The sequence below is a fragment of the Silene latifolia genome, chromosome X (assembly GCF_048544455.1).
Source record: "Silene latifolia isolate original U9 population chromosome X, ASM4854445v1, whole genome shotgun sequence".
Classification (NCBI taxonomy): Eukaryota; Viridiplantae; Streptophyta; class Magnoliopsida; order Caryophyllales; family Caryophyllaceae; genus Silene; species Silene latifolia.
Genome location: NC_133537.1, coordinates 84395479 through 84423337, shown reverse-complemented (window position 1 = coordinate 84423337; position 27859 = coordinate 84395479). Strand labels below are relative to the sequence as shown.

The 27859-nt window shown below is 36.8% G+C and overlaps 1 protein-coding gene across 1 annotated transcript; it reads left to right on the top strand.

Moving 5' to 3' along the window:
- Window positions 1-14453: 14453 nt before the first annotated feature.
- Window positions 14454-18236, top strand: LOC141617766 (protein FAR-RED IMPAIRED RESPONSE 1-like). The gene is made up of 5 exons (XM_074434920.1): window positions 14454-14496; window positions 14967-15184; window positions 16053-17201; window positions 17639-17927; window positions 18028-18236. The coding sequence occupies exons 1-5, from the start codon at window positions 14454-14456 to the stop codon at window positions 18234-18236; spliced, it is 1908 nt and encodes a 635-aa protein (XP_074291021.1).
- The last annotated feature ends 9623 nt before the right edge of the window (window positions 18237-27859 follow it).

Below are 27859 nucleotides of genomic sequence, written 5' to 3'. Positions count from 1 at the left end.
TGTCGGCATCGATCGTCCACTCCGATACCCAAACCAAGGCCTCTCGTAAGTTCTTTCTCCATTAACTCTATGGCCTTAGTAGACACGTTTCCTTGCAATAATGAGAAAGTACGAGATGGCTATTTTTGAATGATAACGGTTTTTTTGAAATTTAACGGTTATTTTTGAATTATAACGGCTATTTTTGAATGGTAACGGCTATTTTTGAATTATAATGGTTATATTTGAAATCTCAACTATATTAACATATTCATCTTCTTCCAGTTTTCAATCATCCTCATCTTCTTCTACTTTTGACTTCTATTTTCTTCCTATCTATCCACTAATGTCGACATCATCCTCAATGGGGAGAAATCATCCAATGGAAGGCCTTAACTTTAAGAATCAACGTTGCAATCTTTGTCGCAAAAAGGCTATCATCAAGATTTCTGGGTCAATTAATAATCCAATGAAAGCGTATTTTAAGTGTTTAGATTGCAATAATTTTGTGTCGTGGTTGACTGAAGATCATTTGACAATAACAAAAAGGTTGGAGATAGCATGTGAAGATGAAGGTGATGATGCATCAAGTGGAAAAGTCATGAAAGAGCAAGTGATAGGTTTAAAAGAAGAAATTTCGAGTTTGTCAAGGAAGATGAAGTTTTATTTCAAGTGTATCTTGTATTTGTTTGTGTTTCTTATGTTAGCCATTGTTATGAAGTAGTGACAATTTGCAAAAATTTCCAAATTTGTATTAGTTGTCATGAATTCCAGAAATTTCAGAAATTAGTAAAATGATTGTTATGCTTTTCAATAATATATTACATTACACAAGTGAACTTAATAGTTTTTGCACTCCGAACAACTACTAACTGAGACAACTGTCGCACTATCAGAGACCCGGCTTCTACGACGTCTTCTCGGAGTCTCTAACATGAATGCTTGCCAAATCTCAATGTTTTGTTGGTACAAAGTCTCTAGGTGAACAACACTGGGATCTCGGAAGGTCAACCAAGCGGGATCAAGTGGCGGCATAGGGAGACTCTCAGGGGGGGCTTCTAGAATGCAACCGCATCCAATGACTATGGTGTAGGACAATCCACAAAATACCACACGGTAGTCGGCCTTCCACTTGGGTCTTCAATGACATGATAGTTTTGCAACTTCCTTCCCAAACATTCGTCCCGTCTTGCCGTGTATGACCAATCACACATATCGTCCAGTTGAACAGCGTTGCAAAAACTAGCAAATCGTCGCTACACATCCAATGGTCCTGCCCACAACTAATCTGCTGAAAAAACTCAACTCGTCGAAGTGCTACATCCAACCCTGACATACCGGAGAGTGGTGATCGAAAACCTCCATACAACTCTGTGTAGATATAGTCGATCCTCATTTCCCTCGAACACTATTCCCGCATAACTATATAATCTGTCTCTTGGCCCGCCTGGCGTGAGATATTACCCGGAACCCACAATGACCGTCATCTCCAATATCCACCCAACCATCAAAGTGGCCCCACAAAACCTCAGGAATACCCCACCGTTTGGCCCATGTTGATATAAGGCCAATGGTAAAGTTCCTTCCCAAAGGAGCACCGGGAGGTCCTGATTCGAAATCACCAAGTCTTTGTTGTGATTCATCTGCATTTGTTGAACCGTGAGTACTTGGTGTCCCGAACTTCCTTTCTGCATGCTCGAAACCCGACTTGTTTCTAGTTGTTGAACCTCTCGGACGGCCTTTCGGGTGCTCATTAATAGGGGGTGGCAAAATCTCTTGGTCCTCCGGGTGGTGGAAATCACGCAACAAGTCTATGGCCGCCCTTAGTTTAACCGGGTCACTGTTTCTCACATAGTCCACTAATTCCTCCCATAAATCACCGTCATTTTTCGGCATTTGTTGAGGAATATCATACACCAATGTCTTCCAAAAGACATGAATATCCTCGAGATGGACCCTCCTACCTCTTTTGTGCAAAGATGCCAAATTGCATGCACAAGGTAATCCATGAGTCGTTCGTAGCATGTGTCGGCATCGATCGTCCACTCCGATACCCAAACCAAGGCCTCTCGTAAGTTCTTTCTCCATTAACTCTATGGCCTTAGTAGACACGTTTCCTTGCAATAATGAGAAAGTACGAGATGTTCTCCTTGGTTTAATCATTTCATCTTCGAGTTCTTTCTTAATCTTGGAGTGTTGACTTTCAAGCTTGTCGTGGATACGGGACCACATGGAGTCAAGTGTGAGATGCTTTGACTTCAACCAAGCCTTCAATAGAGAATGTGCTGACTCAACACGGGAAGTTTCCGTGTTACCAAAATGTAAGACCTCGTTTATATAGCATAAAACGAACTTCCCTGCGTGTTGACCCCAAGGTGCCCGTATATAATCGGCCATAAACGGCCACTTACAACAGAAACACTGCCAAGCATGCTGAAACGCTTCCTCGGTAATTGCATTGATCACCTTATTCCAACCGTCTTCTAGATTTGTGATGACATGTTTCCTCATACCCTCAGTTCTGAATGATATTAAGGCTTTTGCATTGATGGCTTTGTTCACATGCCATCTACACAACAAATGCTCAGCCCGGGGAAAAATACTTGCTCAAGAGCGCCGATCAAACCCAATTCCCGGTCGGTGACAAATACAGAAGGGGACGCTACTCTGGTGACACCTAAAATCACAGCTAACTTTCTCAACAGCCACTTGTAATTCTCGTCAGACTCGGTAGGAATCATCGAACATGCAATTAAGAAGGATGATCCCGTGGGTGTCACACCAACCATCTCAATGAGTGGATTCTTGTAAATGTTGGTTTTATAAGTCAAATCCATGATGACGACATAAGGATAAGCCCGGAACAACTTAATCGCTTCAGGATGAGCGATGAAAATGTGAATCAACTCTTTTGACTCGGAATCAATCTCGTGCCAGTGGACGTATTTCGCTTCTACCGCTAGAGCCAACATTTGCTGAGCGGTGTTTCTTTCACCCATAACTTCTTTCCTAATTTTCCTTGTTTCATTATATAGTTGGGTGCTTGACGGTTGAGGTTTTTCGAGGGTTCTCAAATGAAGACCATTTTTAATATCCCTCGGTAGAACCCCGACCAATGTTTGTTGCCTAACATATGCCTTCTCTTCCGCGTCCAATCCCGCAAAGTGCCGATCCCCGTCCTTATAAACGGCTACGTTGTGTTTGTGTAGTCCTTATGTTCCACACTACCGTCTCTTGATCATTTTTAGACACGAAATTTTGAACGGCACGAATACGAAACTTGCATGAACACTTCTGCGACCTCCTTGGCTTTTCAAGATCGTCCGATTCTTTTGGTAACCCATGTCTTTTACATCGAAAATAACTTGCCAACAACCCGTTCTTTTTCCTATTTTTAGCTCCGTTATTTGCTTTAACCAAAGCAAACCCATTCTCGAATGCGATTTTCTGAGCCCAATTGAAAGCATCATCACGCGTTTCGAAATCTATAGTAGTCTCGAACAACGGGTTGTAATCAATTGAATTCTCGCCAAAATTCTCCCACGATTCCTGTTATAAGCAATACAAGCAATAAGGACTATAGTAAGACAATAAAAAGGATTCATAACCTACATAAATTGCGTAAAACGAAAGAAAAACAAGTAAAAACGAGTAATTCATGCCTAAAACACGAGACTCAACAACCGGCCGCGGCCAAACATTACTTTCCAACGATCAACCACGGACGAACAACGAAAACCAACTTTCATCCACGGCCAAACAATGAAAATCAACGTTTGACCACGGCCAAACAATGAAATCCAACGTTAGACCATGGCCAAACCATGAATTCCAACGTTTGACCATGGCCAAACCATGAATTCCAACGTTTGACCATGGCCAAACGTGGAAATCCAACGTTTGGACCGTGGCAAACGTGGAAATCCATGGTTTGGTCCATGGCAAACGTTGATTTCCACCGTTTGGACCATGGTCTGAACGTTGGTTTCCAACTTTTGGCCATGGTTCATCTTTCGGAGGACAATTTTCAGAATTACGCAACAAATTCAAACATTCGCTACTACTAAGTTAATGCGTCAAGTAATTCAACTATCGAATAGAATGAACGATGCGCAAAAAAATTGAAAATTAAGCAAATATTGAATTGATTAAGTTGTTTACGTACCGTTGAACCGAGATCTAACATATTGTTAATTGTTGTTGTTGTTGTTTTTTGTTTTTAATTTAGTTGAGTTTGAGAGAAATTTTTTTAGAGAGAGAAAGTCAAAAGGGCAGTCATCGTCTTTTTTATGAAAAACGTCGTCGATATTTACTAAAACGTCGTCGATATAAATCAGCCCTCATTAATATATACTCCACTATTGTTCCTATGCATCTCATGATTTAGCTGCTAGATCACTTGTTTTGCTTTTACATTCTTCTTGTTTTGGCTATATCAGTTGTCCATTTATTTGTGTGTCAATTATATTGATGCATATATATATAGAGTCAGGTTCACATGAGTCCACAAATTTGGTTGAGTCTATAAATCCTTCTCACTACCATTAGATTTCACAAGATGAATGATTGAGATTAAACAAAAAAAAAACACTCATCCAACATGCAATTAATGCTTTGTCTCTCATAATTTCAATTCCTAATTTTTTTAATCAATAACTTTCTCTTTGTTTCAACTAATTTATTAAATTAATATATTATCATTTATATTTCAAATATCAAAATATAGGATTTAAAAACAAAATTTCATACCCGCGTAAAATAAAAGCGGGTTCGTAAAAGACTCCGTAAATCTTTATTCGGACTCCGATTAAGGCGAAATAAAATCCTAAATTTATTACTTTTTCGAGTCCGACGCAATGGTAATATTTTCGAATACCATTGAGTTTTTGAAATTTTGAGTACTGCTAATTACCGGAAATTACATCCTATTTGCTTGAAATTATCTCATTTGCTGGAAGTTACACCATGCCCACTTGAAGTTACACTATTTATACTTGAACTTAATTAATTAATTTACTCATATAATTAATTGGATTCTGAATGAAGAGACGAGGGTGGTGGGATGGACTAAAGTTACACACTTGCTTTATTAAAGTTATACACACCACCTATTAAAGTTACACATTCAACAATTCAAATTAGATAGACATGTGATAAAATTACACAAATTTAAATTTTATATATACAAAATGACATTAAAGGTAGACCTAGCAAAACGGGTCAACGGGTCGGGTTCGGATCGGGTCATTTCGGGTCGGGTCAATTCGGGTTTCTCATTGATTTCGGGTTAACTCGGGTCGGGACGGCTCATTTCGGGTTTCGGGTCTGTTTCGGGTTTGTTGTCGGGTCAGTTACGGGTCAAGCGGGTCGGGTTGTTTCGGGTCAGGTCATTTTCGGGTCAATGAATAATAGAGAAATTGTCATTTCAAGTCTTTTCGGTTCAAGTAGAGAACTAAAGTTACACTCGTAAAGAAGTAAAGTTACACTCTTACAGAACTAACGTTACACTCGTAAATCAATAAAGTTACATAAACTTGTGCTAAAATTACAAAAAATCAAATTAATATATTCAGAATTACATAAATTCAAAATTTTGTATATAAAATGACCTTAAAAGTTTAAAGTAACAATCGTAAAAGACTAAAATTATACTCGTAAAGCACTAAAGTTACACCCATGAAGGCACTAAAGTTACATAAACTTGTGATAAAATTACAAACATTCAAATTAGTAATATTCAATTTTTTATATAGAAATGACCTTAAAAGACTAAAGTTACTCACAAAGTACTATTGTTACACTCATAAAACACTAAAGTTACACCCTTACAAAACTGAAGTTACACTCTTACAAGAATGAAGTTATACGATGTACACTCTTTAAAAATTGAAATTACACATAAAATTAGAAAAAATATCAATATGCAGCTTCTCTTTCAACCTCGATAAGATGCCAGAACACTCGCCAACATGTTTGTAAATAACCGCATCAAACATCATAAGGCTTCATTAAAGGTTGTACGAATGTTAATCTGCAACAAGAAATATGAAAATATAAGTTTATTAGTACTCTGAAAATAAATCTAGCCACTAATAATATAATAGTACTCTTATATTCAATTAAAGTTGAAAAGATAAGTAAAATAGTTGTTTAATCTGAATTTTTCATTTCCGCGTAAAATAAAAGCGGTTTCTTAAAATGCTTCATAAATCTTCATACGGACTCCGATTAAGGCGAAACAAAATCCTAAATTTATTATTTTTTCTAGCCCTTCTCAATGGTACTATTTTTGTGTACCATTAAATTTTTGAAGTACTAGTCTGTAATATTTTTTCGAATTTAAAAAAACCTAAATCAAAATATGACTAGTTTTTTCCCAATTTAAAAAACCCTAAATCAAAATAACGGCGGAAAACACTCGAAAATAGAGAGAAAAAGAATTAAGAACTTACATTAAACTAGATAGACGACGGAGGATATGGTGCTCGTCGATGGCAAACGGCGTCTAATTAGTTAGTTGAGTTGTGTTTTTTTATATATATTTAGAGATTTGTTAGATTGAATCAAGAAAAAAAATCTTGTACAAATTGAGAAACTTGGACAAAACACAATTTTTAGAAAGAGATCAAGAGATGTAGAGAGAGAATCGGTAATATGGAGTATTTGGGGGATGAATGAATATGAGAGGTTTTTTTTATTATTATTCTTTAAAAATGGGAGTTAATAGGAGACATTGGCATTAGGAATTACATATATGGGGAAGTGGGGTATGAGAGATGTTAAAAAACATGATTAGTTAGTTGGATTTTTTTTATTTAATCTTAGCCCTCCATTAAACTTAATCCAATGGCTAGTATTAGGACTTAGAGACTCAACATAAAAGGTAGGACTTATAGGATCCTATATATATATATATATATATATATATATATATATATATATATATATATATATATATATATATATATATATATATATATATATATATATAGGGGCGGGATCCCGTACGAACTAGAGTTTCGTACGAACTGTACGAACTAAGTCAACTCACTTAAAAAAGCAGCTAAAAGAAAATTAAGAGCTACCAGGCCCACTCACCACACACACACTGACAATTTATTTGCATACAACCGAGTGAAACTTGTCCCCAACCTTTAACTTTCAACTTTCAATATACTTTCCCTCGACGATGCTCCGAGCTGGCCATCACTTTGTCGACGATGCTCCGACGACAACCAGACTGTTGCTCCGGTGACTCACTCCCCCATTATACTCTCGCCGTCCATTATCGTCTTCCCATCGATCTCCTTTCTCCGACGAATTTGTTAGTTTAAGCTTCTTAGAAATTGTGATTTTAATGGCAGATCTACTACAAATGAAGTGGTAATTTGAAAACTTAATTGTACTGACAACCTATTTAGTAGATTTATAGTCGTTTTATGTTTCTCTTGGTCAAATAAGAGTCTATTGGAGGTGGCGAAGGGAAATAGGCGACGATTATGTGGTGTTTGTGGGTGGTTGTGAGTGGTTTAGAATGGTGGTGAAATGGGTGAGGATATGAGTCAAATGTTATGTAGTGGTCTGGTGTGCTAAATCAGTGGGTCTAGTGGTCGGCGCATCTCTGACGTGGTCGGTTATGTCACCGGTGATGTCGCCAGTATAGATTTAAGTGGTTGTCGGGACAGATGGCGGGGACAAGGCTGGTTGTGGGGTTAGTTCAGGGATGGTGGTGGTGCTCCCAATTAGTATGGTGGTGGTAATGTTGTTGTTGGTGTTGGAGGTGGCCAGGTGGGTGGCCGTAGTTATTTAAATTATGGATATAAAAAATATCAACCCGGATACATATTGTATTACTATTAAATACACAAATCAATTTGTGTATCTAGTAGTAATACCATGTGTACGTGGTATTAATATCAAGTGTATCCGAGGGTAGCCCTTTATAGTGTATATGCTTTAGACCGATTTGATATGCCCAAGTACATTCCATCAGTTTGGGATGAGTCGGTAGAATCCATGTACATTTATATTGACACAATGACACATACTCTACTCTGGAAATCTGGATAAACAAAATAGTATTCTAGTATATTAATCCATATTCCCTCCGTCGTATTCTAGATACATAACTATATTACACAATATATCACTATAGGAGGTACAAGAGTGTATCTAGCTTGTCAAAGATGTGTATCTAGTAAGGTAAATAAGTGTATCTAGCAAGGTTTAAGAGTGTATCTAGCTTGCAAAAAATGCGTATCTAGCAAGATAAAGGGGTGTATCTAGTAAGGAAAATGAGTGTATCTAGCTTTTCACAGATGTGTATCTAGCAGGGTAATGAAGTGTATCTAGCATGAGTCTTTATCGAAAATGAGTCATTCGGAAGAAACGTACCTACTATACATTTAAAATGAAGTTAGGGCCCTTTTGAAACGTACCTAGTAGCTAATGACGTATCTAGTGCATAAAACCCCTCCTTAAAGTTATGGGTATGTATCTAATAAGTTAAAAGTGTGTATGTAGCTAGCTAAAGTTATGTATCTAGTAACTTAAAAGAGTGTATCTAGCAAAGTAAATGTATGTATCTAACTAGTTAGAGACTTAGAGTGTTGTATCTACCAACTTAAACGAGTGTACCTAGATAGTTAAAGGTATGTATCAAGGCATAGACGTTGAGTATTATTAATACGGAACAAATTAAGGAAGTTGCGCATAGTTTTAGGTACATATTTAGTACTCATTAAATGCCCCAAAGATGAACTATGAATTTTGGATAATGAGAGAGCGTACCAACTCTTAATTGTTTTATGATCATCAATTGATAAGATGGATATCGTGATTTTAATAACTAATATTAATAAAAGGTTAAGATGCTTAGGAAATGTTTTATTTCAGCCATGCTTAGTTACATAGAACACACCTGCCAACTTATAATCTTATAACAAGTTGATCATGGTTACATTTTCTTTGAAACCTGCGTTCAATAGAGTATAACATGTAATTTCATGAAGCACGAAGATATAGATAATAGGAAGCATGGGAAGAAATATGAATTTCGAGATATAGTGTGGTATCCCATTCCATCAACAATCACCCATCACCCATCACCCATCACCCATCACTCAAAACTTCAAACGTAAAATCTTAATATCTTAATCACTCATTACGCTGATCATGTCGACGAACTAATTCCTCACCCCGTCCGTCTCCATACCACTACAATATCCTGCTTTTGACCGCGCAAATATGGCAATCAAACCTCTGGCCCGACCAGTAGTGGACGATATTTGACCGTCAACAACATTTTATGTTCTGAAATGTTCCAATTAGGACATTATTTTAATTATTTAAGTGCAATTATACATAAGATGCACATGGTATTATTACTAGATACACATGGTATTATTACTGGATACATAAATCGATTTGTGTATCTAGGAGTAATACCATGTGTATCCGCATTGGTATTTTGTGTATTTATCATTCCTTTTTATGAATTTTACCAAGTCTAGGATCCTTGGCTGGCCTCAAGTCATATGGATCATATTGTCTCAGAAGCAATACCTTGTAAGGACGACAACGATCATCACAACTCTTCTTCATCTTCGAGGTTTTTTGATGAGATTCTAAATATTAATCCGTATTTCACTATGACTTTATCAATCAACTAGTAAGAAGCTAAGGTGTTCTAGCTTATTAATCATATTTCATGTGACCCTATATTCTCATAGAACTAGAAACATAGATTTTGTTGTCATTAATTCAAATAATTGAGTGAATTATGGAAAATTACCTTAGCTACTGATACTGACAAGCGACATTTTACTAATCACTTTTCTAAGAGTAATTCACTGTTCTTAAAACATTATTAGACTGAAGACGTGGCATATGCTCAATTACAAATCAACTTGTCTCATTGAAGACGGGAACTATCCGTCACAAGCTAAAGACGGATAGTGCCCCTCTCACAATATCACAAGTGGGAGGGCAAGTGGGGTGTTCCATTTAATTTCCACTTGATTTGCCAGTTGCATATTGTGAGAGGGACACTACCCGTCTTGAGCTTGTGACGGATAGTGCTCGTCTTCAATGGGAATATGCGATCACAAATAGTCTTCCAGGGGTCCTATTCCTTTAGAATATTAATTACTATTAGGGTGCAAACCCATGTCCTACATCGATAGAATAAAGATGGAAGATCATCTTTATAAGTGTCTAGATAATATAATAGTACAAGGCCTTTTGGGAAGGAGCCCAAGAGTAAATCAGGGAGGGCTTGGCCCAAAGCGGACAATATCGTACTATTATGGATTGTGGACACAGATGCAGCAGAGGCCCAACAGAAGGATATTCACGCTTCCGCACAACAAGTGGTATCAGAGCCCAAGGTTAAAATAACTTGGGCCTAGGCCTCGTGACGTACAAATGGTGGAGCTTGGAAAGCGGGACAGATAGCATTCACGAGTCATGGACGCATGGGCTCGATCTGGCAGACTGTTTGCAAAGCTCAAGTCCATGAGAGGATGGACGCACGGGCTCGATCAGGCAGACTGTTTGCAAAGCTCTAGTCTATGGGAGGTACGTTGGTATAGCATAGAGACAAGACTTGAAGGTGGCGTACACTATAAGGCGCGGGACTCCGACATTGGTCTCACAGTTATGAGACGGTAGGCCACCCAAGAGAAGATCGTCAGCGACCCGGTGGGGTGGGCTGGGCTGAGACTTAGTGGAGGCCAAATTGGTCTCACGGTAGTTACCGTGAGACGGGAGGCCCAAATCCAGGTTATATATTGGATGCAGAGGAGTTTGGTGCGCAAGTGTAGCACAGAGTCCCATGAAGGGATAGTAGACCCCTGGGGAGACACATGGTGTGTCGGTTAAGGGGAGGTTAAGTCTTGGTGATGCTAAGAGGTGTCTAGAAGAAAAGTTGGAGCTGTAGGGTGTGGGAAGTTGAAGTTCTCCATGGATGTCAAGGTACGAGTCAAGATGATGGTCCTTGGTTTGAGGGGAGGATTTGTTAGGGTACAAACCCATACCCCACATCGATAGAATAAAGATGGAAGATCATTTTTATAAGTGTCTATATAATATAATAGTACGAGGCCTTTTGGGTAGGAGCCCAAGAGTAAATCCGTGAGGGCTTGGCCCAAAGCGGACAATATCGTACTATTATGGATTGTGGACACAGATGCAGTAGAGGCCCAACAGAAGGATATTCACGCTTCCGCACAATAATTACATGCTCACACAGCAACAATATAGCATGTTTCAACCTTCATATCACACTCAATACATGACACAGTCACATAAACATTAGCGTAAACTTATAAACAAGCAGTAATAAACTTCTGTTGTTCCACATAAACTAAAATTAATCACTCTTGGGGATTTTGCAACTTCAAGCATTCATGCGACTTGACCTACGCCGGCGAGAGCACCGATTATAACGTCAGCACCTCACACGCCTCGTCACCCTCCATTTCGCGGCCCTACCAACATCCACAACCACCATATATCTCATTTTTTTTTAAAAGTTGTGATCTAAATAATAGATCTATGAAAAATGAAGAAGAATTACAAAAATCTTACCGAATTAATGATATTATTGAAAAATGAAGAAGAATTACAAAAAAAACTTACCGAATTAATGATATTATTGCAAGATTTCGTGTCAAATAGACCCTATTTGTTAAAAACCACTTTAATTTTAGTTCGGGTGCAACAAGCAGGCCGATTATGGCGAATATACGGTGGACGGTCATATTATGCCGGAGCTCCGACAACGAGGTTGGGCCGGCGGTGACAAAAGGTGGTGGTGGGTGAGAGAAGTAAGGTGTTGGCCTGTTGGAGGATTGGTTTTAAGGAAGAAGAAAGATTACAAGAGATTGAATATAATAAGCCTTTGATCTAGCTGATCTAAGGGTTGAAAAAGGAGTTTGTAAGTTCGCACATCAGTAACTTAGTTAAACAGATCCCGATTATATATATATATATATATATATATATATATATATATATATATATATATATATATATATATATATATATATATATATATATATATATATATAAATCGGGATCCTGTACGAACTAAATTACTATAACTGCATTTAACCGAACTCATACCATTAGATTAAAGTAATCAACCGTCAAGATTACAGTCCTCTATCTCACACAAACTCTATTTTATATTCAATCACACCTATTATCTCATATCACTCCTCTCTTTTCCCACAAACCCAAACTCCATCTTCATCGTCGTGTCGCCGGAGATCTAGCATCAAACTCATCGGTGCGCTATCCCAACTCCAGTCTCACCGGCTAATCACTCCTATTTTCGTCCCTTTATTTCTTCTCTTCGTTCTTTCTTCGTTGTCGGCCACCCTCTTAACTTCCCTCTCCATCCTCTCTCATCACCGACTACAACTGATGTCGCCGCCGGCGAACCACCGGCAACCAGCTCGATTGTCAGGCAAACATCTCCTTCGACGCCTTCGCTGATAACAAAGAACATCACAAATAACATTTTCCGGCTCCAAATTTACGGAACCCGTCATTGGCAATATAAGTTTTATGAATTCACTTCGTTTTTGGTAGATCTAACAATTAAACGGTATTTTGAAAAACAAATCGATTCTCAATTTCCAGATCTACCAAAAATGGTGTATAATTGATGAAAAATAAGGACATTATAGATCTTGTCGGAACATTTTAAATCGAAAAAGGTATTGTTTGGTCGGAACTTTCTTCGTTGGTGTTATTGTTGGTGTCGGACCTTGGGTGTGCTGGTCTGCGGCGGTGGTTCAGGTGAACTGACAAGGTCGGCGGCGGATGGCGAGGTCGGTGGGCAGTGGAGAGGTGCTGGGCTAGACGTGTGTCCGGTGTTGCGGATCTGAGTTCATTGTCGGAAAAGTCGTCGACGATGGTCTGGTCGGCCGACGACGACAATGGTGGTGATGTGAGTTCATTGTGGGCTGGGTATTTGTTTACAAACAGGTTGATTAAGGTGGAAATGGTGGAAGTATATGGAGGCTGCAAGTGAGTATAAACATTTCCGAGATGAGAAATGAATTACTTTTTTGGTCAATGAATCGAACGGAGAATAAGATAGCATATAAATGTGAAAACAAGGCATTGGAGTTCATCACCATTTCTCAGGAAGTCTCGTGGCTTATTTGGTCATAGTGATAGAGAAATGTATGTATGTATATACTTACTCCGTATATTGTTATACATGGAATGCATTCAACATAATAAAATCCTGCTTATGGTTTATTGGAATTTAACCACACAAGCAATAGATTAAGTCCTATGGGATTGTTCATGGTGGGCTACTTGTTCCAGCGAGCTAACTCCGATTCCAATTGATGGTGGTGATTTGAGATCTGAGAAGCGGGTGAGTGAGGTGGCTGCTGGTGTACGAGATGATGGTGGGGTGTAGTGATGGCGATGACGTTGGTGGTGGTGGCGGCGGTGGAGTTGTGGCGGCGATGGGGTAGTAGTGGTGACAGTTGGTGGTGGTGGTGCGTGGTAGTGTTTGAGGTGGATACGTGTATGAATACTACTAGATACGTATATGAATACTACTGGATACACATACAATATGTGTATCTGGAAGTATGGATACGCATACAATATGTGTATCTGGAAGTATTGACATGTGTATCTGGCAGTACTGATATGCGTATTTGGGATTATGGACATGTGTATCCGGGATATGCGTATCTGGGATTATTGACATGTGTATCTGACAATACTGATATGTGTATCCGCAAATAGTATAAAATGTATCTCGGACTCAATCTTAAAACTCCTAAAAAAAATTAGTATTAAAAAAGTGTACTAGAATCTTAGTGTGTAAAAAGTGTATGTGTTAAAAGCTGTTAGATACATTTTATACAATTTTACACAGTGTGTATCTGAAAAAAAAAAAAAAGGTCAAAATAAGCTAGTTCGTACGGTTCGCACCGTAACTCAGTTCGTACCTAAACCCGCCCATATATATATATATATATATATATATATATATATATATATATATATATATATATATATATATATATATATATAGAGAGAGAGAGAGAGAGAGAGAGAGAGAGCCAAGTTCAAATGAGTCCACTCAAATATATGAGTTCCTAAGTCCTTTTTTTGGCCATTGGATTTGGTGAAACCAAGGGTTGAGATTTGTTTGAGTTTTACGTAAAAAAAAAAAAGAAATCAACTAATAATCATAATCAATACACTTTTTATTCTCCCAACACTGATTACCTCGTATTCATTAGCACAACTGTAATATCCCTTTCACGTTCAATTGTATCCTTCTCTCTAACCCTTTATTCTTCCTCATATTACTCCCTAAAAAATTAATCTTCATACTGGTTTAATACCATCCTTTCATCCTTTAGTTAGTTCTTTAATATTTACTTAAATTTTCGACCATATTCATCCTCTATTTAGTTCATCACTTATATTTCATGGCTGATATGGAGATTGTGGCTTATGAGGCTGTTGAGAATGGTAAGATGAGTACTTGTAACTTAATAATTCTATAGAGATATTTTACTAGTTATCATTGTTAAACGTCTGTATAGTTAGAAAAGGAATTGTGTTTATATGAGTAGTAATATTTGCACGGTGTGAAATTTATCTTTATATTTTTTTGTGGGGGTGGAAGATGAACATGTGGTGTTTGTATGTAGACATATTAGAAGAGGCAGAGGAAAGGAGGTAAGCGAAAAAAAAGGTTACAGAACTTTTCTTTTTAGACGATGGAGGTAAGGGAGACGAGTAGTCGTTTGCTTTAGTTTTTGGTTTAGGGTTGGTGACAACTTTTGGCGTTATTAAAGTTTCAGTTGTTGTACATTAGGGTTTTTTTAACAGATTTTTGGTACTGATATGTTTGTACGTTGGTTTATTTCCTTTGATTAATGTTTTTTATTTTTTATTTTGTACTGAACTTTTTTTTTTTGATTATTTTGTGTCGTTAGTTACAGCTGATGTAGATGATGAAACAATTCCACCGATGTCAGAGGAAGACTTTTGTAAGCAGTTGGAGGATGTATTTACTCCATACATTGGGATGGAGTTTGGGGATATTGAGGAGGCTATAACATTTTATAAGGTGTACGCACTTGGGGTTGGGTTCGATGTGAGAAAATACACAACTAAAAAGTGGCGTGACAGTACTATAAAATCAAAATTATTGGTTTGTAATAGGGAGGGGTTTACAAAATCAAGTAACGAAAGTCCGGGTAAGGAAGAAGATGGAAGTAAGCAGGAGAGAAGAAATAAGCTTAAGAGGATTGGTTGTAAAGCTCGGATGAGGTTATTTTCGAAGAATGGTGTGATTTTAGTGGACCGGTTTCATGAAGAACATAATCACGAGCTTGTTGTTGTCAAAGATAGGGAGTTTCAAAAATTATCCAAAAATATTCCAAGTATCACATGGGACTAATTGTCTCAAATTCAAGGGTTAGTAACTTAAAGTTTTAAAATTTACGTTTAAAGTTTCACAATGTACTTTTAAAGTTTCAATAGTGAGTGTGAATTATGGTGTCATAGTTTTTATGTTGTAAGTTGTTGATGTTTTAATTTTTGTATATTACAATTTCGTAGTTCACGCATAAAGTTCCATTACTGAAATATGTAGTTGAATTTTCGGAAATAGATTTAATGTTTCATAAAATGTGAATTAGACTTTCAAAATTGCCTTTAAAAGTTTCAGTGCTATATGTGACAAATATAGACATGAACTGTGTTGAAGTTGCAAAATTTGTCGTTAAAATTTTAAAGTTAACCTCTAAAGTTTTAGTGCTCAGTTCAAATGTTAAAAGTCAGGAAAGATAATGTTGTAATTTTTTTTTTCCATGACCTGAGTTAAAGTTTCTTAAAAGAGTGTTGAATTTTTGAATGGAACGGTTAAAGTTTCATTGACAGTTACGTTTGTGAGAATGAATTTAACTGGACAGGGTTAAAGTTTGTACAACTGATAGGTAGAAATTAGTAGTAGACGTTTGAATGTTCGAGTGTGAATTTAATTTCTGTTCTGACGTTGGTTTGTTAATTCATTGCAGCTGAATATTGGAGCAACAAGGACTTACAGAATGTGTAAGGAGGTTGTTAACGGGTTCCACAATATAGGGGCTAGTTTGAACGACTTCAAAAATTTTCAAAGAGACATAAAGTGTTTTATTCATGAAAGGGACGGACAACTTTTCATTGATCACTTCAAGAGCATGGCAGAGACTCGGCCAGACTTCTACTTCGACTATGATGTTGACGTAGATGGTAGCCTACGACGCGCAATTTGGGCGGATGGCAATGGTAGGAGGAACTACTCTGTCTTTGTTGATGCCGTTTCGTACGACCCTACTTACTCCACTAACAAGTACAAGATGGTTTTCACTCCCTTCACAGGGATTGACAACCATAAACGATCAATAACTTTCTGTTGTGCCCTTATAGCGAAAGAAACTACGGAATCGTTTAATTGGGTGTTCGAGAGGTTATTGATTGCTATGGGGGGAAAGGAACCAGTGTACATAATAACAGATCAAGATCCTGGAATAATTGCGTCAGTACCCGAAACATTCAAGACAGCACGGCACCGGTTCTGCATGTGGCACATTATGAATAAGGTTCCCTGTAAGTATGGTAGCAAAAGGAAAGATTACCAGGTATTTCTAAAAAAGTTAAATGCTATTGTATGGGACGAGGAACTTGAAGCAGAGGAGTTCGACAATAGATGGTCAGCAATAATGGAGGAACACATACCCGCTGACATTGAATGGTTTATGGACTGCTATGATATAAGGAGACAGTGGGTGATGGCGCACTGGAAGGACTTGAGAATGGGTGGTATTATGAGGACGACACAGCGGTCGGAAAGTGAAAACAGTTTTTTCAAGAGGTGTGAGGCGAGAAATGGTACTCTTGTTGAGTTTTGGATGCGCTTTGAAAGTGCTTTGGACCAACAAAGACACAACCAGAAGAGGCTTGATAACGAAAACCGTCATTCAAACCCAAAGTTATGCGGTAAGTTGGCAATAGAGAGTGATGGTGCGAAGATTTACACACATGATATTTTCGAGGAGTTTCAAGAGGAGTTAAAGAATGCAATTGGTGGATTTAGTTGCAAGGGTTTCTTGGAGTCGAACAACTTAGAGGTTACTACCTTGAAGGATTCATTGGGAGGCCGTAATTTTGATGTTCAAGATAACCTGGTATGAGTAATTTAGTACGTTGTTGATTTATTACTTGTTAAGAGGTGTTTTACATAGTTGAAGTATTAGAATTTCATGAAATTGTCTTAAAGTTTCAAAGTGTAAGTAATAAAGTTTTACATAGTTGAAGTATTAGTACGTTGATTTATTATTTGTTCAGAAGTGTTTTACATAGTTGAATAATTAAAATTTCATGAAATTGTCTTAAAGTTTCAAAGTGTAAGAAATAAAGTTTTACATATTTAAAGTATTAGTACGTTGATTTATTACTTGTTAAGAAGTGTTTTAGATAGTTGAGGTATTAGAATTTCATGAAATTGTCTTAAAGTTTCTAAGTGTAAGTAATAAAGTTTCTTTTAGTCATGAAAGTTTCAATTTCATTTGCTAACTCAGGGACTTTTGAGGCGAGCTGTTCCTGTAAATTTTTTGAGAGGAAGGGACTACTCTGCAGGCACATAATTTGGATTTATTCCGGTAATGGGGTAAAAAAAATTCCGGAATCTGCGATTGCTAGGAGATGGACAAAGGATGCATTGCGGAGTGGTGACAATAGTACATGGGAGTGTACAGATGACATGGATATTTTAGACAGTAAGCAACTTCAGATGACAAAATTGTGGTCGGAAATTCACGAAACAATTGGAGTGCTTGTTGATAAGGAAAAGGAAGACGTTGAAGGTCTTACTAATTTAATAAGAGAATTTAGAGAGAAGTCGACACCTGTAGGTGAGAAGTTGAATAAACAACAAAGAAATGGAGAAATTGCTTGGTTGTAAAGCTAGTAAGGAGATTTCTATACTGCCACCTAAATATTCCAAAAACAAAGGGAGTGGAAAAAGGATTTTGTCTAGTAAGGCGAAGGCCATTGCAATTGCCAGTAAGCCGAAACGCATGTGCAATAATTGCAAGCAAATGGCACACCATGACAAGAGGAACTGTCCTAACCCTTTTGCTGAGCATCCACCGCAATTGTCGGAATCATCTGAAGAAGAGGAGGAGGAAGAGGAAGAAGTAGATGACTTGTCGGAAGAGTAGGAATTTTTTTATATTAAAATGTATTCCTTGGAAGTAGATGTTTGTGTAGTCATGGTCTATGTTCGAATTTTTTTATTTTAAAATTATGAAGTTTATGTTGAAATTTAAGGTAGCCAATTTTTGGATTGAAAAATCCCATGCAGTGTTGAAGTTTCATAGTTATTCTGTTACAATTTCCAGGTTCAGGCATGAATTTTTAAAACTATTGCTTTGAAGTTTCAACAAGAGTGAGTTGAAGTTTCACAGTTGGTGCATAGAGTTTCAGAATGTGAACAGTTCTCATGAAATTTAAATATTATTGTCTGAAGTTTTGAAATTTGTGAGGTGAAATTTCAAAATACGTCTTAAAAGTTTGAAGAGGTAATAGTGGAATTTAAAAATTATCTACGTAGTTGAAATTTTAACATGAGGCAGTTGAAATTTCAAAGGTGAGGATTAAAGTTTCAGATTGTCGACTATTGAAATGGAATTTAAATATTATTGGATGACGTTTCAAAGGTTGTGAGTTAAAATTTCGAAATGCGTCGTCAAAGTTTCAAAAGTTGTCTTTGGGATTTTATTATTGTATGTTTGATTGAAGTTTCAACTTGAGTCAATTGAAATTTCGAAGTTAATGTTTAAAGTTTCAGAATGAGGAGGAGTCACTTGAAATGTGAATAGCTTAGGTTAAAGTGTCAAAAGTTATGAGTTAAAATTTTAGAATGTGTCGTCAAAGTTTCAAAAAGTGACTTTTGATTTTTTAATTTCATCCGTTTGGTTGAAGTTTCAACTTCAGTGAGTTGAAATTTCAATGTTGACGGTTAAAGTTTCACAATGTGGAGAATTCACGTGGTAGTGAAATATTATAGGTTGAAATTACAAAAGTTGTGAATTAAAATTTCAAAATGCGCTGTCAAAGTTTCAGTAGTTAAAATTGGAATTTAAATATTATAAATTTAAATATTGTTGGCTGAAGTTTTAAAATTTCTGATTTAAAGTTTTAAAATCCTTCGTCAAAGTTTCAGAAGTTTAGTTTGGAATTTTATTATTACATGCTTAGTTGAAGTTTCAACATGACTGAGTTGAAATTTCAAAGTTAAGGCTTAAAGTTTCAGACTGGAAAATTCAATAAAGTTACAAAATTTTTAAACTAACATTTCAAACGATGGCCAAAAAGTTTCAACTGAAAACTTGCACACTTTTTTCATTTAATGTTGATCCTGCTAGAAAAGTATAGCTAGTACAAATTTAACTACATTCAAAACAGTACACAAGATCAAACAGTAGTAGGCTACATGAAATATTAATAAAACATTGTTATTTTTTATTTAAGATCTTCGAAACTTTACGCCTAGCATATACGACTTGCCATAAGATTTCCTTTTGAGCAATAAATTTCTTCACATTGTCCATAGTTTCTGCTCGAACTTTGTTCATATCGGATAATACAAGGGTCGCAGCCAGTTGGATACACAGATAGCGCCGGCCAACCTTCTTCGGAAGGTTTTCGTGCTCGAAAGGGGCACCCTCGTAACATAACATGTGCATCATTGTAAATAATCCAGACTCGAGTTCGTTAGGTTTTGGACTCTGCCAACTTAATTTGATCTGGCGGTGCCTAAACTTAGCGACCTCTTCTGCTCCGGATACGCATCTTGATTCCAGGTAGTCACTCATTGCACCGGACTGCACATAAGTAAGATGTAGTCATAAGTTAAGTTACATATTAGTTGCGTCAATATTCATCGTAGATATAGTAAGAAACTTACAATGATTTTAGACACCTTGAAGACTTTGGAACTCTTAAACTGCAGGTATAGCTGATGGTCATGGACATCGATAGTCCTTGAAATGAAATTGATACATATGCAAGCAAAATGATCGTCAACATTAACTGGTACGAAGATGAGCTTTGCATTGAAGTTGAAGGTATGACCATAGTGCTTGATGTACAAGTCCCAAATATAGAACAACGTATCGTAATACGCACTAGTCTGCGTCTCCTGTGCACCGGCTTCTTGGTTTTCCAACCATCGCATCACCACGTCCTGCGAAATATTTGTTCTTATAATTGGTTACAGAATATTTCCATTTGAATTATATAAAGTTCATCAACTAAATGTCATCTGAATTTAAAAGTAGATGCGTACCGTGTGGCGTATGCCTAGGAAAGCCATTCTTGGTACTTCGTTTGCATCTAACTCTATCTGATTCAACAAATTGGACCAACATTCAATAACAGTTGAGGACATTTTTTATCAGGTAGCATTGACATAATCCCATCTCTACAAAGTACGGCATTGACTCCGTAATTTGCCAATTGTTCCCTGCAGCGTGAAATAAATGCGTCGTAAAAGTTAACTTTGGGATACTAATATTATCTGCTTGGTTGAAGTTTGAACTTGAGTGAATTGAAATTTCCAAGTTGATGCTTAAAGTTTCAAAATGTGGAGGAGTCACTTGAAATGTGAATAGTTTAGATTAAAATTTCAATAGTTGTGAGTTAGAATTTCAGAATGTGTCGTCAAAGTTTCAAAAAGTGATTTTGGTTTTTTATTTTCATCCGTTCGGTTGAAGTTTCAACTTGAAATAAAAATAAACAACCAATTCAACTTATATGGTAAGTGCTTACTCACATTACAAATATACTTCAATTGGCTATATGAACCAATACAGGTTAGACACCCAACTTACCTCGGGTCCAAATCGTGGTCGTCAAGGAAGCAGTAATCTGCTACGTGCTTCCTTATTGTGGTCATATCCTTCACTAGCAATTGGTTGCTCCTAAGAGTCTTAGATATGACAAGGGTTGTCAAATCAGCAACACCGCAGTCAAGAGAGCAACCAAGACCATCACTGCTCCCCCTAGGACGACTTTTAACAGCTGATAACTCAGTTGCCGGAGAATGAGCTATTGGAGTTGTTGGTTGAGGGGTAGTTGGATCAGTTACACTTAAACGGGGACGCTTGGATCCTTCAACTCGTGGTTGGCTACTTCTTTTAGGGCTGGCATATTTAGAAGCTGGTTTTGTGGATGTTGTTGGTGCTGCACAGACAATAAGTTTACCTTCTTTGAATGATTTAGCCGCAGAAATAACCTCTTCCCTCGACTTGTTAATGTCACTAAGTACAAGCGTCGCAGCAATTTCAGCCCTGTACAAGTTCATTGCGTCCATGGTGCCTAGCCCGCAATCAAAGGGTTTTCCATTATAAAGGAGCATGTGAATCATCATATAGGTACCATAGTCATTGGCTGAGTATCCTAGACCTTGCCATGCAAAGTTAATGTTTACAAGTTTAAACTAGGATACTGACTTGCCTTTGTCTAACCCTTTGGAAACCAAATACTTGCCCATTTCGATTGCCTGTATGTATTTGAAAATGGAAATAAATATAGATAATAAGCAAACATGTGAGCATTATATGTAGAAGGCAGATATATGAAATTCCTCAACAGCTTAAAGTTTAAAAAAAAAACCAATTAAACTGCCATGAATATCAGTTAAAGTTTCATTGAATTTGAGTTAAAATTCAAAGAACTCAGGTTTCAGGTTTTGTAGATTAGAATTTCTGTGAACTAGTTTAAAGTTTCAGAAATTATAGTTAAGTTTCAAATTTTGGGGGCCAGGTTTAGTTTCTGTAGATTAGAATTTATGGGAACAAGTTAAAGTTTCAAATATCATACTTAAAGTTTCATAGTTCACGTTTAAAGTTCCAGTTTCAAGATTGGGTGTTAAAATCATTGGTAATTGTTAAAGTTTCATATTGTTGAATATAACATTTCAAAGTTGGCGGTTAAAGTTTTTGAGTTAAGTTTTGTGAGTGAAGTTTCAAACTAGTGGTTTAAAGTTTCAGAGAATGTATGTTGAAATTTGAAATTGGAAGTTTCTGTAAATGTCAGTTAAAGTTTTGAAGATGACGTTTGAAGTTTCAGTAAATGTGAGTTAAAAGTGCAAAGTTCAGGTTTTAATTTTTTGTAGAATAGAATGTATGTCAACTGGTTAAAAGTTTTAGAAATTGTAGTTAAAATTTCAAATTCCACGGTTAGAGTTTTACTAGTAAGATTATGTTAAAATCCATGTAGACTCTTGAAGTTTCATTTTTTGGGGTATAAAATTTCATAGTTCGCAGTTAAAGTTTCTAAACTAAATGTTGATTAAAGTTAGCAAGTACTGGTTTAAAGTTTCAGACAATGTGTGTTAAAATTTGGAGTTGGACGTTTAAAGTTTTAATATCGTCTTTTTGCTAAATTTTCAAAAGTTGATGAATGACTTGAAGTTTTAATACTGTTGTAGGAGTAGAATTAAAGGTACAAAGCTTGGGTGGAATGACTTACAGTTATAAATGCAATATTTGAGATAGGTAAAGTATCGAAATCTTCGCTGTATGAACGGTTGTCAAGGTATTCAACCTGCTTTGCGGGGAAATTTATACATACACAACTATAGTGAGGTGAATCACCTGATAACCCAGGAATGAAGACCTGAGGAAATCCAACATAAACCTATTAATAAAACTTACAATTAAGAATATTAAAAGTATAAATCGAGATAATAATGGATTTAAAAAGGTTACACTTACCAAATCAGAATCCAGCTGAAATTGAGATACACAATCACTGACCCAAATGTCCCATGTTGTGAATATATCTTTAGTTAGGTCTAGCACTTCCCCCTTTTGTTTGGCTTCCCAAATTAGGAATACAGGACTCTGTCATAAGATAGGGAACTCATAAAAATTTCACACTTTGTTGTGAAAAGTAAGTAACTGTGAAAAATGCGCACATAAAGTGTGGCTAAGCCCAAAGAAACAGCGGGAAGTTTGGACCGGGGCAGTTTTATCAGTCATGATCTTGTTGAGTAACAGAGACCAGCACTCGATAACATTGTTCGTGATCTCAAGACCGGGTTCTAACGACCAAATGTCCTCCCTCGGAATGAAGTACAGTCTTGTGTAGGATACGATTGTTTCCCTACAAAAAATGTGCAACTAGGAAGTCAATACAACAAAAGAAAGGGTATACAGTTCTTATAGGTAAAACAATATCAACTAATATAAAGTTCTTATAGGTGACTTACAGTTTACTATAGTTCTCTGATTTATTCAAGATGTAATCCATTACATCCTTTCTCCTGCTAAAAACGGATGTGAATAGTTTGTTGTTGCGGCGTAAAACATCAGACACAAAAACCTGGCTCGGATCGGGTCCACCACAATCAAAAGAGCAACCGAGGTTCTCAGGGACAATATACATGCATGAAAGTTTGGTTTTTGAATGAAATAGGAATGGATGGTGAACACCATCATTTTGAGGGACATATATTGCAGGAGCCTCTTTATTTGCCTCATCCAAACCTTGCACCATATCATCTAAACGCTGTTCAGGTACGTCTGCTGCAACAACAGCCGCAACCACATCCCCCGAAGAAAGCGACTCAATCAGAATCTCTTCTTCACGCACCTCCTGGAGAATGGCATTTACTTCAGCAGTAGTATAAACCGGCGCAGAACCAATCAGTTGTGTAATAGACAAATCCGGTACTTTTTGTTGAATTCCTTGGACATCACCAACAGCTTGTACATCCATCAAATCGATAGCATTATCCTTGTTTTGAATGGGTGTAGAAATTTATATGTTGTTCAAGTGTTGGTCTGATGAGTTTTCAAGGAACTCACCATCAACTTCACCTTCCATCGTATCAACCCCTTCCTCTACCCTTGCAGAATGGTGTATGTCTTTATCTCCCGAAGTAGTATAATAGTCATTGGTGACCATATGAAGGGGCGATAATTCTTTTTCAAAGAAGAATGACACTTCATCATTTTTGTCAGCAGAAAGTACAACAGCGAGGTCACATATAACGCCACTAATCTGCTCCATTGATTTAGAAGCCTCATCTTGTTGATTTGGATTGGCCACAGGATCTTGCTTGAACACAGGTGCGTTGTCAAATACATCTTTCATTCAAACGGATATATCAGCTACCTCATCAACATGAAATTGAAGCTCATCAGATTGAAAGAAGGCTTGTGTGGACTGTGAAGGAACAAGCTTGGTTGGATCAATCTCTGGAGTTGTTAGACGCTTAATCTTCGAAATGGCATCTGAGTACCATGCATGGAAGACGATTGAGTTACGCTGCATCTGTAGGTAAAGCTCATGTACAGCCTGCAATGCAACAATACAATCTAAATGTATTATTAGAATTGCAAAGTTCAGGTTTCAAATTCTGTATACTAGAATTTATGCCAAGTGGTTTAAAGTTTCAGATAATGTTGTTAAAATTTCAAAGTACACAGTTAAACTTTCAGATAATGTTGTTAAAATTTCAAGTAAACATTTAAACTTCAGTAGGAAGCTTGGGTGTTAAAATCAATGAAAATTATTGAAGTTTCATATTGTGGTTATAACATTTCAAAGTTGACGGCTAAAGTTTCTAATGAATGCCCAAAGTTGTCTGAAACTTTAAACCACCTGGCATAAATGAATGCACATAGTTTTAATGAATGCTCATCAGATTTACTCGTTTCTAATTAAACATAATGACAGATTGACAAGCTTGACTTACATCCACGGCTCTAGCATGCAACTCCTGGTCATCCTCAACACCTGAAGGTAATTCGATCTGAATGAACTTCTTCTCGTTATCAGGATGAGGTGTGGAAGCCAACAACAACGGACGGGTGGCATTACTTGAGATGAGATTATTATTATAGGTAGGGTCAAGGGAGCGAGGATAGACAACTGGTGAAAATGTCAGCCGACCCAAAGACCCACAAACCAGCTCACCATCTAATCTAGAATTAATACTGCTTTGATCCCAATATTTTATCAGTGGGAACTCATGAGGTGAACTTTTGCCGCGGAAGACAAACCTCTGGAAATAGGTAATCATAAGAAAAGGAAGACAACCACGTAAGCAGGTCTTATTATTCCCGGACTCAAGACCGGCAGTGACAATGCCATCTAGCACATATGAACACCAGTCATATTGATTAATAAGACTAACATCTTCAACAGCTGAGAGAAGCTTCCAGTCGACACCGTTTGAGGTAGGGGCTAGGAATTCCGACATACTGAACAATACAAATAGTCTAATAAAGTCGTTCCCCCCCCCCTCCCCCGTCCTTGTCTGCCCTCATATCATCATATAGCTTACCTAAAGGGATGTATTGAGATGCAGTTGTCACATTATATTTTTTCCTCCATTGTTCCTTCAATTGCTTATTTAAAAGCTCAGACGACTCCTTCTTACGACCAGTCACTACTAAATCAAGTTCCCTAGGACCTAATGGTAATAGGAAGCAGTCGTGTACATCATGCTTCGACACGACAAACTCTTTAGATTCAGAAGCCCTAAACACATGTGAGCCATCATTAAAAGCTTCTACAAACAGGTGAACATGATCAAGAGGGTACTTGTCAAGACGTAACTCGAGCAACCCACCAAACCCGACTCTCTTTACCGCTTCTCTTTGTGCATTAGTAAGCTTAGATATCAATTTCACAAGCCTCTTACCTCGACATTTTACGACTGTGGAGGGGGTAGGTTTAACAGCGGCTTCTACGACCTCACAATCACCTTCACCATCCATCTGAATAGAAATTATAAAAAATGGGTTAAAGTTAAATTTCTTTACAAATTGGTGTATTGAAGTTAAGTAATTGATGCTGATTTATTTAAAAAAATTCTAAAACTTTAAGCCTCAAATTTGAAATTTCAACACACTAAAGTTGAAACTTCAACTAAGCAGATGGTATATTCAATTATGAAACTTTGAAACTTTAAGCCTCAATTTTGAAACTTTAATCCTTTAACTTTGAAATTTCAACTCACACACGTTCAAACTTCAACTAAGCAGATAATATTTAAATTCTAATTCAAACCCTTGAAACTTTGACGATTCATTTTCAAGTTTTAACTAACAAATTTAGGAACTTCAAACAATAATAAACCTATTTCAATACTTGATTAATAAATTCACAATAACAAAATCAATAGGGCATGAAAACTACGAATGAAGGTGAAGACAAAGATGGGCATGCGAGTTGAATCAAATGATGAAGAAGACAATAGAACTATGAAGGAGTTATGAAGATGAAACCTTTCGAGTTTTTGGCATGCAAAAATCGAGTTATGAAGATAAATACACTCGTGTTTTGGGCATGCAAAAGACGAGTTTTGAAGATGAAGATGAAGACAAAAACAGAAAAAAAAACAACAACGATAACAACAACAACAACAACAACAACAACAACAACAACAACAACAACAACAACAACAACAACAACAACAACAACAACAACAACAACAACAACAACAACAACAACAAAACAAAGACGATAAAATAATAATACAAGGATGAGGATTAATATAGAGTTAATGCAATTAAAAATAGAAGAAATTGAAGAATGATTAAGTATACCTGGAATAGGATGATAATGAATTTGCAGAAGCCGAGTTGATTGGGAGTTCACAAGATTAAACAGACGGAATTTTTTCAAAGTAATCAGACGGTTTTTTGAATTGCAGAGGATGAAGAAATTGAAACGTTGAAGAAAGTAAGAAAGAAAGAAAGAAGAGTAAAAATTAATCAACGGTTTTCGTAAAATTAAAATTTAGTAAAGTGTGCGGTAATGTTTATGGGGAAGGGGGTTATTTTGTTTTTCATCATTACTGCTGTGCATAGAAAATTCAGTTGGGTAATTATTTCGTTTTTCATCTCAGCCATTGATTTATTATGATCCAAGGGTGGAAAATAGGACTTAGGGACTCATCTAAGGTAAGTGGACTTAGATGAACCTAATTCTCTCTCTCTCTCTCTCTCTCTCTCTCTCTCTCTCTCTCTCTCTATATATATATATATATATATATATATATATATATATATATATATATATATATATATATATATATATATATATATATATATATATATATATATATATATATATATATATATATATGGGTGGAGTGCAACGAACTAGCTATTTTTTTTTTTTTTTTTTTTTTTTTTTTTTTTTTTTAGATACACTTATTATTCAGATACATTTTATAACACAAGTAGATACACTTTTTTCACACTAAAATTTTAAAGCCACTTTTACACTTTTCTAATACTAATTTTTTTTGGGATACATTTCTGGATACACAAGTTCATACTTCCGGATACACAAGTTCATACTTCCGGATACACATTGTATTACTACCGGATACACATTGTATCCATACTTACCAAATACACATGTATCCCGTAGTAATACCATGTGTATCCCGTAGCAATAACATGTGTATCTGAGCTGCTATTTTAGGTATCTACCGCTCCACTACAATCCACCACCACCACCAACCACCACCACTGCTGTCACCACCATGACCACCACACCCTACCACCACGACCACTGCCATGACCACCGCGAGTATGCAAACACCACTACCACATCAACAAACTAATGAACCACCATTACCATGCGTATCCAGTAGTAATACCGTACGTATCCGGGCTGGTATTTTGTGTATCGAACACAGTCGCTGCCAACACCGTACATAACCTCCCACCACAACAACCACCAGCCCCACCCAACATTACCACGACCACATCTACTGCCATCACTACCACCACCACCACCATCCCCGAATTAA

Excerpts from the sequence above, each read along its gene's own strand:
- LOC141617766 (XM_074434920.1), top strand. The coding sequence starts at position 14,454 with ATGGCTGATATGGAGATTGTGGCTTATGAGGCTGTTGAGAATG. Across the intron at positions 15,185-16,052 it reads CTATAAAATCAAAATTATTG|CTGAATATTGGAGCAACAAG; the intron begins GTTTGTAATAGG and ends AATTCATTGCAG. Across the intron at positions 17,202-17,638 it reads TTGATGTTCAAGATAACCTG|GGACTACTCTGCAGGCACAT; the intron begins GTATGAGTAATT and ends TTTGAGAGGAAG.